Below are 13987 nucleotides of genomic sequence, written 5' to 3'. Positions count from 1 at the left end.
GATGTACCACCGACAAATAACTGAAGTGGCTGATATCAGGAAATCCTACCAATGGCTGGAAAAAGCTGGACTCAAGGACAGCACAGAGGCCCTCATCCTGGCTGCCCAGGAACAGGCCCTAAACACCAGGGCAATAGAGGCTCAGATCTACCACACCAGACAAGACCCAAGGTGTAGGTTGTGCAAGGAGGCCTCTGAGACAGTCCAGCACATAACAGCAGGGTGCAAGATGCTGGCAGGGAAAGCATACATGGAACGACATAACCAAGTGGCGGGCATAGTGTACAGAAACATCTGTTCAGAATATGGACTGGAAGCCCCGAGATCGAAGTGTGGAACACCCCCAAAGGTGGTGGAGAATGACCGAGCTAAGATCCTGTGGGACTTCCAGATCCAGACAGACAAGATGGTAATGGTGAACCAACCGGACATTGTAGCGGTGGATAAAGAACAGAGGAAAGTCGTTGTGGTGGATGTAGCAATACCAAGTGACTACAACATCAGGAAAAAGGAGCATGAGAAACTGGAGAAATACCAGGGCCTCAGAGAGGAACTGGAAAAGACCTGGAAGGTGAAGACCACAGTGGTGCCAGTGGTCATCGGGGCCCTCGGGGCAGTCACCCCCAAACTGGAGCAGTGGCTCAAACAGATCCCAAGAACAACATCAGACATCTCAGTCCAGAAATGTGCAGTTCTAGGCACAGCCAAGATACTGCGCAGAACCCTCAAGCTCCCAGGCCTCTGGTAGAGGACCCGAGCTCAGAGGATGAAAGAGACCACCCGCGGAGGGTGAGAAGGGAATTTTTTTTTTTAAATTTTATATACATAAGCTTCTATTGTATTTTGAGCAGTTGCTTGTCTCCTTCGGAATAAGAAAGATGTTCTGATTATAATGATCATCGATCATGATCTATGCTAATAATGTGCAGTATAAAAATAGTTTAAAAGTGAAAAAGCAAAACAAAAGAAAAAAACGATCATGTAATAAACTCTGGAATCCTTTGCATAATATAGTCACAACTCACCTTTAAATGAATTGAGGTATTTTACATCAAATCCTTCTTTATCTTCACCTAAGGAGCAATAACTGGAATCATGTTTGCTCTCTGAGACCTTGTTGTTGACATCTCCTGCAAAGATCAGAGAATACAACATGATACTGTACACCAGGGGTGTCAAACTCCAGGCCTCGAGGGCCAGGGTACTGCAACTTTTAGATGTTTGTCTGGTCTAAAACACCTTAAGTATATGACTGAATTAGCTTCTCAGTGCAATCAAGTTGATGACCACCCCATTTTATCCAACCATGTGGCATCAGAAACACATCTAAAAGTTGCTGGACACCAGCCCTTAAGACCTTGAGTTTGACACCCCTGCTGTACACAATATGATTTGATGTTATTGTATGTGAAAATGTACTGAAGTACACAGTACTACATAATTGACTTTCTATTGACAGATTCTCAAAATCTTCAAATATTAAAACATTATCTTAATACTAATGATTATTACCTAGGATCATTTGTGCCTGTGAAATAATATCACTCACTGATATACAGAAAATGACCAAATACAGTTTTATCTAATTCTGGAGTGAGCCACCTTCCCTTTAAACTCTGGTACACTGACTAACATGGTTTGTAATTACTAGCTAAAATGCTGCAAATCAAATGCTTTGATGTATGCAAGCATCAAGTAACCTACAACATTCAGCAAAATTACAAAACTATATGTACTTAAATGTCTTAAGAGATTCTGTATGAGTCTTACCTCTTTCTCCACGCAAAACAAATGAAACAAGTTCAATTAATACTAATGGCTTGCACCTGGACTTGACGGATTGTACCACTTTGACAGAGGAGGAGGGGTACAACAAAAGGAGAATTCCATTTTGTTTCTGAAGCACACAAGGTCTGATTTTTTTCAGGAACAAGAAAATTTTGAGTAATATTTTGTAACTTTCATTCAATATTTCAAAGTTAAATAGTTTATCATACATTTTTCTTTAATTAAGAGGCAACAGTTAGATGGTATATCCCACCAGCAATGTTGTCACTTCCTTTAATCATTTCTGTTCAATCAATTAATCATGTTTATTTGTATAGCACATTTCAGCAGCAGGGCAGTTCAAAACACTTTATATCATAAAAATAAAAACTGTTGTCTAATGGCAGACACAACACCTGGAGAAAAAGATTGGCTGATGTACCTGCCAATAGACAATTTAGACTACCTAGACAATCTGCATGTATGCAGAGTAGAGACATTGAGATAACAACAAAATATCAATCTTTAAATTTTTGTCCTAACAGTAACATAAGTAATCATGATATTTTTGGCACTTTAAATATTTTTTAAAGAAACGATTTTTATTTTTATATTTCTAATTCTGTATTACTCCATGACTGGTTATCCCTTCTTTCAAATTCAAAAATACTTTATTGATCCTTGGTCTTCACAGTATATTAGCAGTTCCCAAAGGTGTGCTTCTCTGTATCAAGAGGTCTGATCTATCTCCAGGTATTTGTTTGAGCCAGTCTTCCAGTTTAGGGGTCATTACCCCAAGGGTTTCAGTGACCACAAGCACTACTGTTGCTTTCACCTTCCACATTTTTTGTAATGTCCTAAGACCCAAACTCTCACATGGAGTGCATTATTAATTCATCTATGGGCTGATTGGGACCTAATGATTCCAAAAACAAAGAATTATCGTTTTACATGATATGTGGACAACATTTTTCTCAGAAAAATACTTATTCATTTTAAATCACCATGTTTAGCACCATGGTAAATATATGCAGTTGCTAACTTTTGTAAACTTACACAACAAAAGAAACACTTAACATCTTGAGTCTAACCTGTAATGTGTTATAATCTTCCACCACCACCAAGTCATAAAATAATGGCCTAACATGTGGACACCAGACCCCATCTAGAGCAAAATTTAGTATTGTGGACTAGACAGCCCAAAATAAGTCAACTAGGAGGATGATGCGGTTTTTTAGCCTTTGGTATTTCTCTAGTTTTTTTCTGTACCTTCTGTTCATTCAGGATAGCTACATCATAACAACTGCTTTGCTCTGCTGCTCAATGATCACCATGTTCAGTTGGTTTGCTTTTCCCATTTTGTCTTCCTGTATATGGAAGGCCCACAGGATCTTAGCTTGTTCGTTTTCTACCACTTTGTGTGGCATTTCCCATTTTAACGAGGTGTGTTCAAGGTTATATTCCCTTCAGATGTTTCTTCACACTATTCTGGGTACTTGGTTGTGGCGGTTGTGGTTCTGTCATTGGACTTGCCTTACTATTTGTACAGTAGCTTTCTAAAGTATCCATAGCCCTTGAACTTTTCCATATTTTGTCACAACTGGAACTATATTTTCACAGAATTTTATGGGAAAGACAAACACAAAGTGGTATATACTTGTGAAGTAGAAACAAAACTATACATGATTCATAACAGTTTTTACAAATAAAAGCTAAAAAGTGCGGTGTGCAAAAGTGTTCAGCCCCCTTTCCCTGAATGCAGCCAATTGCCTTCAGAAGTTGCCTGATGACTGCAAATGGTAAAAAAAATTCAACTCCTCTATGACTGCCTCAACAGTTGGCTAAGAGAATATTGGGGAACAAACAGCATCACGAAGTCCACGGAACACACCAGACAGGTCAGGGATAAAGTTGTGGAGAAGCTTAAAGCAGGCTTAGGCCATCTCACAGAGTACTGTTCCATGAATCATCTGGAAATGGAAAGAGCAAATCACACAGCTGTGAACCTACCAAGAAAAGGCCATCCACCTAAACTTACAGGCTGAACAAGAAGAGCACTGATCAGAGATACAGCCAAGAGGTTCATGGTGGCTCTGGATGAAATGCAGAGATATTTCTGAAATACAGTATAGTATAACTATTAGTCATGCACTGCAAAAATGTGGTTTTATGGAAGAGTGGCAATAGAAAAGCCATTGTATAAAGAAAACTATAAGAAGTCCCATTTGCAGTTTGCCAGAAGCCATATTGGGATACAGCAAAAACGATAAGACAAGACCAAAATTTAACTTTCTGGGAAAAATGCAGAGCACTTTGTAGTGGAGAACAAACACTGCACATAACTCTGAACACACCTTCCCCACTGACAAAAATGGTGGTGGCAGCATCATGCTCTGAGGGTGCTTCTTTTCTTCAGGGACAGGGAAGATTGTTAGAGTTGATTGTAAGATGGATTGAGCCAAATACAGGGAAATCTTGGAAGAAAACCTGAACACTCCTGAACCTGGAGTCTGCAAAAGACTTGAGGCTGGGGCAGAGGTTCACCTTCCAGCAGGACAATTACCCTAAACATAAAGCCAGATCTACAATGGAATGGTTTAAATAAAAACATATTTATGTGTTAGAATGGCAAATTCAAAGTCTAGACATAAACTCAGTGGAGAATATTGGGCAAGATCTGAAAACTGCTGTCAAGTCAATTTTATTTGTATAGCACATTTCAGCTGCAAGGCAGTTCAAAGTGCTTTACATCAAAGGACTAAAAAGTGATAAAAATAACATACATTTACCTTAAAAAAGAAAAACATAGAAATTAAATTCAAAGTAAAATCAAAATTAAAATCATATACATTAATTATATTGAAACATGTACCAATGATTAAGATTTAGAAACAACTGTAAATTGTTGTGTTTTTTTGGGGTGGGGGTTGGGGGGTGTTGCCTTGATTTAAAGGAATTCAGCTGTGTTGCAGTTTTCTGTAAGTTTATTCAAGATTTATGGTGCACTGAAGCTAAGTTCTGCTTCAAAATGCTTGGTTCTGGTTCTGAGGATGCAGTGCAGACCAGAATCAACAAACTGTTAGCAATAGTTTGGTGAAAAAAATGGCTCTCTTATGGTTTATATTTATTTTAATCCACACACTTATTCCACACACGTATTATTCATAATATTTTAAATAAAAAATATTTGATCAAAAATATATATTAATTTCTGTATATTTTTAGGTGCCACATACACCTTTTGTCCAATGTAAGGTTGGACAAAAGGTTGGGTTTAGGCATCCAACTAACCTTTATAAAATATTCAGTCTTTATAGCACAGAGTAATCATATTTCCAACTCATCCCCAGTGTAAGAGTTGGCAATTTACACACAATTCATGTGTGTAAACAGCGACGTGAATTAGAAAGACACTGTAGTAATTAGCGGGACCTTCCGGCAGACAACCAATCAGAACAAGAGCTTGTGTGAATATTCATAAGGTCCTGCTATTACACAGAGTTGCCACCGGGGGCACTGTGGCGATACACAAATTATACACAAAAACTGGTTTATGTGTATTAAACGGACATCTCGTTTTTTTTGCATTTTTGGGGTTATTGGACCAATAGAAACCTTTCTACGCTTTTAGATTTTTGTCAAAATTAGCAGGACACCGCCCCTGTCCCGTTAATTCAAAATGTCCTGCTAGTGTTGCGTGTATTCTGACGAAATGTCCTGCTAAACCACATATACCAACACACACACACACACACGCACACACACACGCACACACACACACACACACACAAATCCACAACTTTCTTAAATGGCACCATTTTGCTTTGAAGGAAGTGTGATGGAGCCAATATGGCTCCACAAAAGACTCATTTCGGATCCCACATCCTGGCCTCTGCAGCGCACTTTTAGTTCAAGGACCACTTTCTAGCCTTTCAGCAATCTAAAATGCATTTACTCTCCCAGGATATTTTATTTATTTATTTATTTATTTTTTGCCAGTCACCAGGGAGCTGTGAAATCTGTTTGAAAGTTGAAGAAAAAGCAAGCAAAATTTCAAACTGCTGAAATTGCCCTTCAGAGCAAACAAATCAAGCATTGATTAGGAGGAGAAAAAAAGGGCTGAAAGCAGCAAACAGAACCAGCTTGGCTGCAATAAACACGACTCTCCCAAAATCCCCGGGCTCAGGCTCCACTATTATTCCCGAAAAGATCTCCAGCAAAAATGTTTAAGAAGCAGAGAGGAAGGAGAGAGAAAGAAAGAGAGAGGAGAGAAATAATCAAAGAACAGCCCAACAGTTTGATGGTTCCATGGGGAAGAAAGTGAAACCTCCCGCCACATCACACTGCAAGGTGCTGCCGGTGCCAATTCAGCACCACAGACAGCAACACAATGAGCGGATGGAGAGAGAAAAGAAAGAACATGTGAGGAGAAAAAAAGGAGAAAGGAGGAGGAAAAAGAGAGGTGGAGAGACAGAGAGGAATTTGGCTGCTGTTGGGGCCATTCACAGGGAAAACAACAAGCCAATGTCAGCCAGAGCTGAAGGGCAGAAAACAGGGCCGTCCTCAGAAACCGTTAACGTGTCAACCATCCTCACTGCAGCGTCAAGGAGGCTCCCTGAAACACTGTTTTCAGTCGTCCACATCTGATCTGCGTCGCCTTCCGGTGGTGAGGGGACGTTTCTCTGACGGCCTCCGCTGCAGACCTCACAGACTCGGCTTATTCACCAGGGTGCAGCGCGCTAATGTTTACCGCTCCGCTAATGACGCTTCCTCAGCACTAGAGCTTAGAAAGAAAACACATTCCTCCACGTTCACGCCGCTCCTGGGGCCAATCGACCGCCGTTCTGGCAGTACAGCCACTTGAGTTAAACAAAGCGCTGACATTGGTTGAGTGTAGGCTGAGGGAGGAAGGGGACAGACTGTAGAAGAGAGGTAAGGACCAGGAAACATTCAGCATTACGATCGCTACAGATGTTGAGTAATATCAAGGCTTTAAATGCCTGCAGGTTCCAAACCACCAAAAATTTTGCATCATCTTTTGCCTTTTAAAAAAGATGCCAAACAAAACAAGTGGCCAGAGTTTCCTTTCATTTAAGAAACACTGAGGTTTTTTTTTTTTTACACCTGATAATCTGACAGACTCAGCTCAGTTTAAGACCAAAATTTCCCTTTGAAAAAGCCGTTTATGCTCCTCACCTCTGGTGGCGCTGCACCAAAAATACTGAAAGAAACGACAGAAATACCTCTGAAGAACACACAGAGCGCAACTTCCTTCTTCGGTCCGCTTGCATCCTCATATGCATAGGAACCACACCAGAGTTCACTTCAACCAAACTGACACAGAGGTTTGTAGGTGGATCAGATTATTCATTCACACCTTCACAAACGAACCGGACTTTCTAAGCAAACAAGCTGGAGTTTGTGAACGCATCCTAACTTTGCCGGAAATGTGACAGGTATTTCACGGAAAGAGCCTGGAAAAATCTATTTCACCAGCTCATCCCAGCTGGACAAGAACAGTTGGAACCCACAAATATCAGGTTTTAAACAGTTTTGATTTAAAAGAAAAAAAAAAAAAGGCTTTCCTTTACACTGTTCCTGCAGTTGACACCGTCAGGCAGCTACAACTCTTTCCATTCAACCTGAGGAAAAACTGAAAATAAGTGAAAACTAAAGAGCAAAAGCAATGAGGTGGATTAGCTGAGCTAGCCAACAATTGATGGTGTCATCCAGGAAATGTTACCTTGGAATATCATCTCTGAGCTGTTCACATGTCATCAGATTGTCAAACAGCAACAATGTCTACAGTAAAACCAAAGATCCTTCCTGGCCACGACGACTCTGAAGATAGATATGACAACAATCAGTTTCCCTTTGGGATGAATAAAGCACAACATCCTGCTCAACAGTCAAACCTACTAAAAAACCAGCATGTTTCTTTCACACTTTAATATTACTATAACTGCTGTAAACAACGTCAGGTTGTTTTCATTTTTGTGCACTGATAAGATTTATTAGCTGCCTCTCCATTTGAAATATTCTCATATTCCTCATAATCCTTATGAATACAATAAAAGATGTGAGGTTATCATAGGAATCCATGCCTGATCCTTCACTGAAAGGAGGAAAAAGCATCAATTAGATGATGACCACATCACCTTTCATTAGAGATGAAAGGAGCAGGAGCAATAACACATACATTCACATGCACATGCACACACACACACACACACACACACACACACAGCGCAACATCCACAACCAACCATGCACACTCTGAAAAAAAAATAAGACCTGGAAGCTCGGGGTCTTGACAAAGTGCTTCAGTGAAAATTTAATGGCGCAATCTTGCCGCACTGTATTGCTCCTCTACAGCATACAATGTTCTCTGTCAGTGGTACATTTCCAAAGACACTTCATAACCAAAGCAAAAATAACACCCTCTCCCTTCATCAAGAACCAATCAGATCTCCTCTCACACCCCGCCTCAGTTCCTTTGGAAGTCTTTTTTTCCCTCTCTTTCATTTTTGTTTTAAACGGACAAATAAATCTGCTATTATACATAAAGGTTTGATTCATTAAAATACACCACTTTCAAAAAAAACAAAAGAGGAACATTTTCATTTTGCAGAGAGCATTGTTGATAAAATCGATGAGTGCAAAGGCACTTTCTGGGTTATAGTAAGATTTGCCGCTTGTTGGGTTTTCGAGAAAGCTTTTTCCTTGTCGTCTGAACGCTCACCATTCGTCTGCGTAGGCTACATATGTACAGGAATGTCAATCTGTAGCGTCCCTCCTGCAAACGTTCAGGACTTGGCTATGCCCTCTCTCTCTCAACCTCCCTGTCTAGCAAATCACCAAAAGCAAAAGGCTGTAATTGTACACAGTTCTGTCCTTTCCATACCTGCCGTTATCCAAGTCTTTTGGAATATTTCTCTCTTTTTTTTAAAGAAATAAAACGAAATAATTTATATTTTTTCAGAAGGAAAAATAGAACTGCATAATAATATACTTCTTATATTCCTTTTATACATTTTGAAAAGAAAACAAAAAGGAGAAGAAAAGCAAAAGAGAAAAGAGACGACGAAGAGCGCGAGTTCACCTCCCGTCCATCACGTTGGGATTGAACACCAATACATAAGGTAGATATATAGAGAGGGCTATTAATGATGGTAACCGTGTGATTATGATGGGTGCTGGAGGAGAACGCCGTTGCTATCTTACAGTTGGCTCATGGCGGTCTGTTTCTCCAGAACCTCCAGGTAGTCTGGTTCCGTTTTTAGCTTCCCGGGGAGCAGCAGCGAAGGGTGCTCATTGTTTTTGGAGATGTGCTCCTGCCCGAAGTATTTCCTCGGAGTGCCGTACAGCACGGCTTTGTTCAACCTGTCCGGGTTGGTCAGGTGGCGCCGGGCTGCTGCCGCCTCATAGGGCGGCACGATGCAGGGTCTTTTAGGCAGCGTGCAAAAGTTGTAGGTGAAGGGAGGGGCGCCTACTGCCGTCGGGAGCTCCTTGTTTGGCCTCTCCCCGATGTTCTGGTAGAGCATCTCTGGAGGCTCTGGGCTGCTCAGACCACATGTTGATGATTTATCCATAAAATCCACCGTGCTGATGGTGTAGGTCCCTGGGCTGCGGGTCAAGATGTCGTCCTTCTTTGTGTCCAGCGGCCCGAAGCTGAGCTCCTTCAGGTTTCGGTAGTAAGTCACCTGCTCGCCGTCCTTCTGCATGTAAATGGGGTTTTGGCACATGGAGCCCACAGGCGGGGGGATGTAGTTGTAAACGTGACTCTCGGAGCTCTTGTCGTGCGTCGGCTCCGGGGTGTAGGAGCCGTACTGCACTTGGAAAGAGTTAAGGTCTAGATTGTTGGCGCCCGTGGGGACGTGCTCCACCCCTTTGCGTCGCTTCAGGACAAAAACAAAAAGGCCTGCCCCGAAGCAGACCGACAAGATGAAGACCACGAGGAGGCCCAGGATCAGGACAGAGAGGGGCACCTCGGGGTGCAACTCTGGTGTCTGGAGGTGGGAATCTGTTGGGCTCGCCGAGCTGAACAAAGGGGAAGGGGAGGGGGACGGAGAAGCGGTGGCTTCGGTGCTGGGACTAATTACCGTCGGGGCTTTTGTAGGAGGGGGCAGCTGCGGGGGAGGGGGCTCGCTGGGCTCAGGGCAAATAGCCTCGTTGCGGAGCGAGCGAAGCAGCCGACCAGCGTGCTTCGAGGGTGAATCGCAGGTGATTTCGTTGACCACCACGCTTGTACTGGACAGCTCCATCCAGTTCTTCAACGCCACAATGTTGCAGGTGCAGTCCCAGGGGTTCTCCTGCAGATCGATCTGGATGAACGCCGACAGCTGGTCCAGAACGCCTTGAACCGGGAGGTAGGAGAAATGATTGTTCCTCAGGTTGAGTCGGGTCAGCATGGTGCCCCCAAAAACATTGTCAGGAAGCGATCTTAGCAGATTGTTGTTGAGGAAAAGCAGCTGGAGGTTGTGCAGAGAGTTGAATGTCTGTGGTAGAATCTCTTTTATGATGTTGTATTCCAGATACAGGTACTGCAGAGACTGCAGACCAGCAAACAGGGACTGAGAGAGCGACTCAATGTAATTCCCATTAAGGTAGAGGCGCCTGAGATTTGTCAAGTTCTCAAATGCGCCTTCCTGAATCACTGCAATCCTGTTATTCCCCAGATGGAGCAGCTCCAGGGAGCTGTACTCCGTCAGATCCGTTCTGTAGATCATCTGCAGGTAATTCCCTGTGAGGTGGAGTTTCCTGGGGTATGTGGGTTTGGGGTTCAGTTCGCTGATGTTCTGCAGTTTCCGTTCTTGACAGTTGATGTTCAGGCCGCTGTCGGGGTTTTGCGACGTGCAAACACACACGCTGGGACACAGCATGGGGACAGGAGAGCGAGTTTGGTACACCATTATGGGTCCAAAGACATGCTTGTCTTTGGAGAGGCGAGGAGTGGGCCTGTAGCGCATCTTTGGGGGCCGGGACGCTTTTGGGGAGCGAGTGGGGGTGATGACACCTGCGTGGTAGGTCGGGTGTGGGGCCCCTTGGAAGTGAGAGTCGGAGGCAGACTGAGCCCGTTCCCCAGCATTCCTGCGCGGACACAAGTCCTGCTTTATGAGCTGAGTGATGTCCTTCCCGTGCAGCCGGAACGGCGTCTCACACACAATGTCCCCCACGAAGACGGAGATGGTGTCCAGCCAGGACTTGAGGGGGATCAGGTCGCAGGTGCAGTTCCATGGGTTCTCCTCCAGCTGGATCTCCATGATGCCACCGATGTGCTCCAGCACGCCGGCAAATGGCAGCATCTTCAGCCGATTGCCACGTAAATCCAGATGGGTGAGCAGCACAAAACGGAAGATGTTGGGAGGCAGAGCCAACAGCAGGTTGTCATTGAGGATCAGCACTTTGAGCTTGTTCAGCTTGCTGAAAGCACCAGGCTCTATAGTGCTGATGTAATTATAGTCTGCCTGTAAATATTCCAAACTCTCCAGCCCTGCAAACGTGTCCTCTTTAATCACCTCCAGGTTGTTGTTGTTCAGGTGGAGCCGCTTGAGGAACCGGAGACCATTGAAAGCCCCCGTTTGAATCTCCTGTAAGCCATTATTTCCCAGATGTAGAGAGGTGACATTGCCATAACTGACAAACTCATTGGCACTGAGCCTTGACAGGAAGTTTGCGTTCAGAAAGAGCTGTGAGACTTTATTCGGAGGCGCCTGCAACTGGCTGACAGTGGTAAATCCCTTATTCTCACAGTTGATGTTCAGAACGTTCTCCCGCTCCTCGCAGTCGCAACGCGTCTTGCAGATGTCTTTGAGGGCTGAAGTTTTGCGGCTTTGTGTTTCGGACAGTGTCAGGCTGGTGACGGTGAGGACGCTCAGGAACAGGACGCCGCTCAGCATGTTTACAGTCAAAAATATGGATCCAGTGTTGAACTTCGCAGCCTGAGCATCGGGCGCAAAAACGGGGGGAGGGAGCGGATTCCCACAAGACTGGAAAGGGGAAGAAAAAGGAAGCAGGAGCGCTCATACACACACAGACACATGCACACACGTTCATGCAAACGGGAAAAAAGGCGCACCAGCTATATTTGGTGTCAAAACAGGGACCATGACGCACTGGGTTGGCGCAAACCTTCAGTAGGAACTCCAAATAAAATAGTACATGTCGTAGAGAGGGGGGTAAAAAAAAGAAAAAAAAGAAAAAGAAAAGGGGGAATCAGTCCTGGGGAGTGAAAAGAAGGAAAAGGCGAAAATTAAGAGAATCCTTCATAGCTGGTGGAGCTGGCACATTTTCAGCAGCTCACTGCAGCCCTCCTTCCTCCGTCTCATTCTGGGGGAGCCTCCCACTCTGCCGCTCCACCAACACAACCCCGGCGCCTCATTCCAGTCCAGACATAAACAAATGAAGAAGAAAAAATATATATCACTTTTATATATATATACATATATATATATATATAGATAGATCCCAATGGAATGCGCAAATGCGCGCGAGATACGCGGCTGTTTCTCCTTCTGCTTCTCCCAGAGCTCCGGAGCCAAGTGAAGAAAAAGTCAAAGAGAGAGGAGAGGAAAAAAAACACCGGAGACACCGCGAGGAAGCTGAGAAACTACAGCGCGTGCCCCCCCTCTCGCCAGTCCTTCCTCCTCCTCCGCTCCGTTCACTGAGAGGAGCACCGAGCGTCTGCTGCTGCTGATGCCGCGGCGCGAGAGTCCGAGTGTGTGCGCGCGCGTGAAAAGGAGCGAGCGAGAGAGAGAGCGAGAGAGAGAGAGAGAGAGGAGCTCAGGGGCCCCTTACGTCACCGACACTGTCAACAGGAACACGCACGCGCCGACACACGTGTACGTAGACTCTCTTGGGAGAGATCGTCACCCTGAGAAACAGCGCGCAGAGGGTTGGGACCCTGTTCTGCCGGACTACCGAAGTTTCCGGAAATACTTTTTTGTTTCTTTTTTATTTTGAATGAGGAGAAAAAAAAGATTTTTTTTAGGTTGAAAAAGTTTCAACAGTAGGATAAAGTAATGGAGCTGGCTGATGAAGAGTTAAAGACATCTTCTATCTGCCGCTCAGATACACACAGCTTTTATTATCATTATTTTTTCCATACGACACCACTAGGCGGCAGAAAAGGCTCGACATGTCTCATTTTTTGTCTCCCTGCCTCTGTTTCTCCTGTTTTGTTTTTTTGTTTGTTTGTTTGGTTTTTTTTGTTTCCAGTCGTTATCTCTCCCTCTCACATTTGCAGCCCCTCGTTGTGTCAGCTTATTGACATGCCATTATCATCAGAAGAATGAGAGTCATACATCGAGCTGGGAAAAGAGCACTTCTGTCCTGCTCAAGGCCTTCACCAGAGGCAAGCAGATACAACGCGGCTCTAATTAAACGAGAAGAAAGGCAGATTGTTTGTGATATATGATCCTTTGTTTCTGCACACGTACCCAGCAAGCGTTTCATAAGAAGCAGTCAGACGGAACAGAATATTATAATTCCTATAACTATTATGATTTTTTTTTTAAGTTGTCAGTTTTTGTTCACCTTATCAACCATTCAGGATTTTTCCTCTTTGCTCAATGAATGAAATGTTTGATACCATGTTCTGCTGCTGTGGGTTATTGGTATCTCAAATATGCTACACAACCTTAGCATCTTTTATTTTTCTGTACTGACCTTCAATCCACTATCAAAAAAAAAAAAAAATCATGTGAGCCACAAATTTAAGGGTAAGGATTATTAGGATTGCATGTCATAGTTTAACACAATCTAATGCATAATTGTGGAAGCAAGATTTTCAAAATGTCTGCTCAAAAAGATGCAATTGTATTGAGTACCGTTTCATCTGATGCCGTGATATATAATCCACTCAAATAATTAGTCTCAGTAGACACAAAGACTACGACATACTCAGGTGTACTGTACATACATAGGCGTAAATCCCGGGGAGTCGGGGGAGTCCAACCCCCCCCCCCCCCCCAATCTTGGAAAAGTCTAGAATTGTCCCCCCACCCCCAAAGAAATCATGAAAGAAACCCTTGTATTTGAACAGTGCCAATATAAGAAAGGCAATAGAAACAAAGAACAAAGTAAATCTGCCATTCATCTAAGAAAAAAATAATTAATTTTAAGGTCCCCCCCACTATTGTTAGAAATTGTTCAGTCCAAAGTGTAGGAGGAGCAACCGCTGCCTGCTGAAGACAGGCTCTGTTAGAGCCGCTGAAGTGAG

The 13987-nt window shown here is 43.6% G+C and overlaps 1 protein-coding gene across 1 annotated transcript; it reads right to left on the bottom strand.

Annotated features, from left to right (window-relative positions):
• Positions 1-8071: 8071 nt before the first annotated feature.
• Positions 8072-13757, bottom strand: slitrk2 (SLIT and NTRK-like family, member 2). Its single transcript, XM_014968057.2, has one exon. It carries the CDS (start codon positions 11664-11666, stop codon positions 8988-8990), a length of 2679 nt encoding a protein of 892 aa, XP_014823543.1. The 5' UTR covers positions 11667-13757; the 3' UTR covers positions 8072-8987.
• Positions 13758-13987: the final 230 nt, after the last annotated feature.

The sequence above is a fragment of the Poecilia mexicana genome, unplaced genomic scaffold, assembly GCF_051168715.1.
Source record: "Poecilia mexicana isolate PSO_F unplaced genomic scaffold, ASM5116871v1 scaffold_10, whole genome shotgun sequence".
NCBI lineage: Eukaryota > Metazoa > Chordata > Actinopteri > Cyprinodontiformes > Poeciliidae > Poecilia > Poecilia mexicana.
Note: the sequence above shows the minus strand (reverse complement) of the source record. Positions and strands in the feature narration are given on the sequence as shown.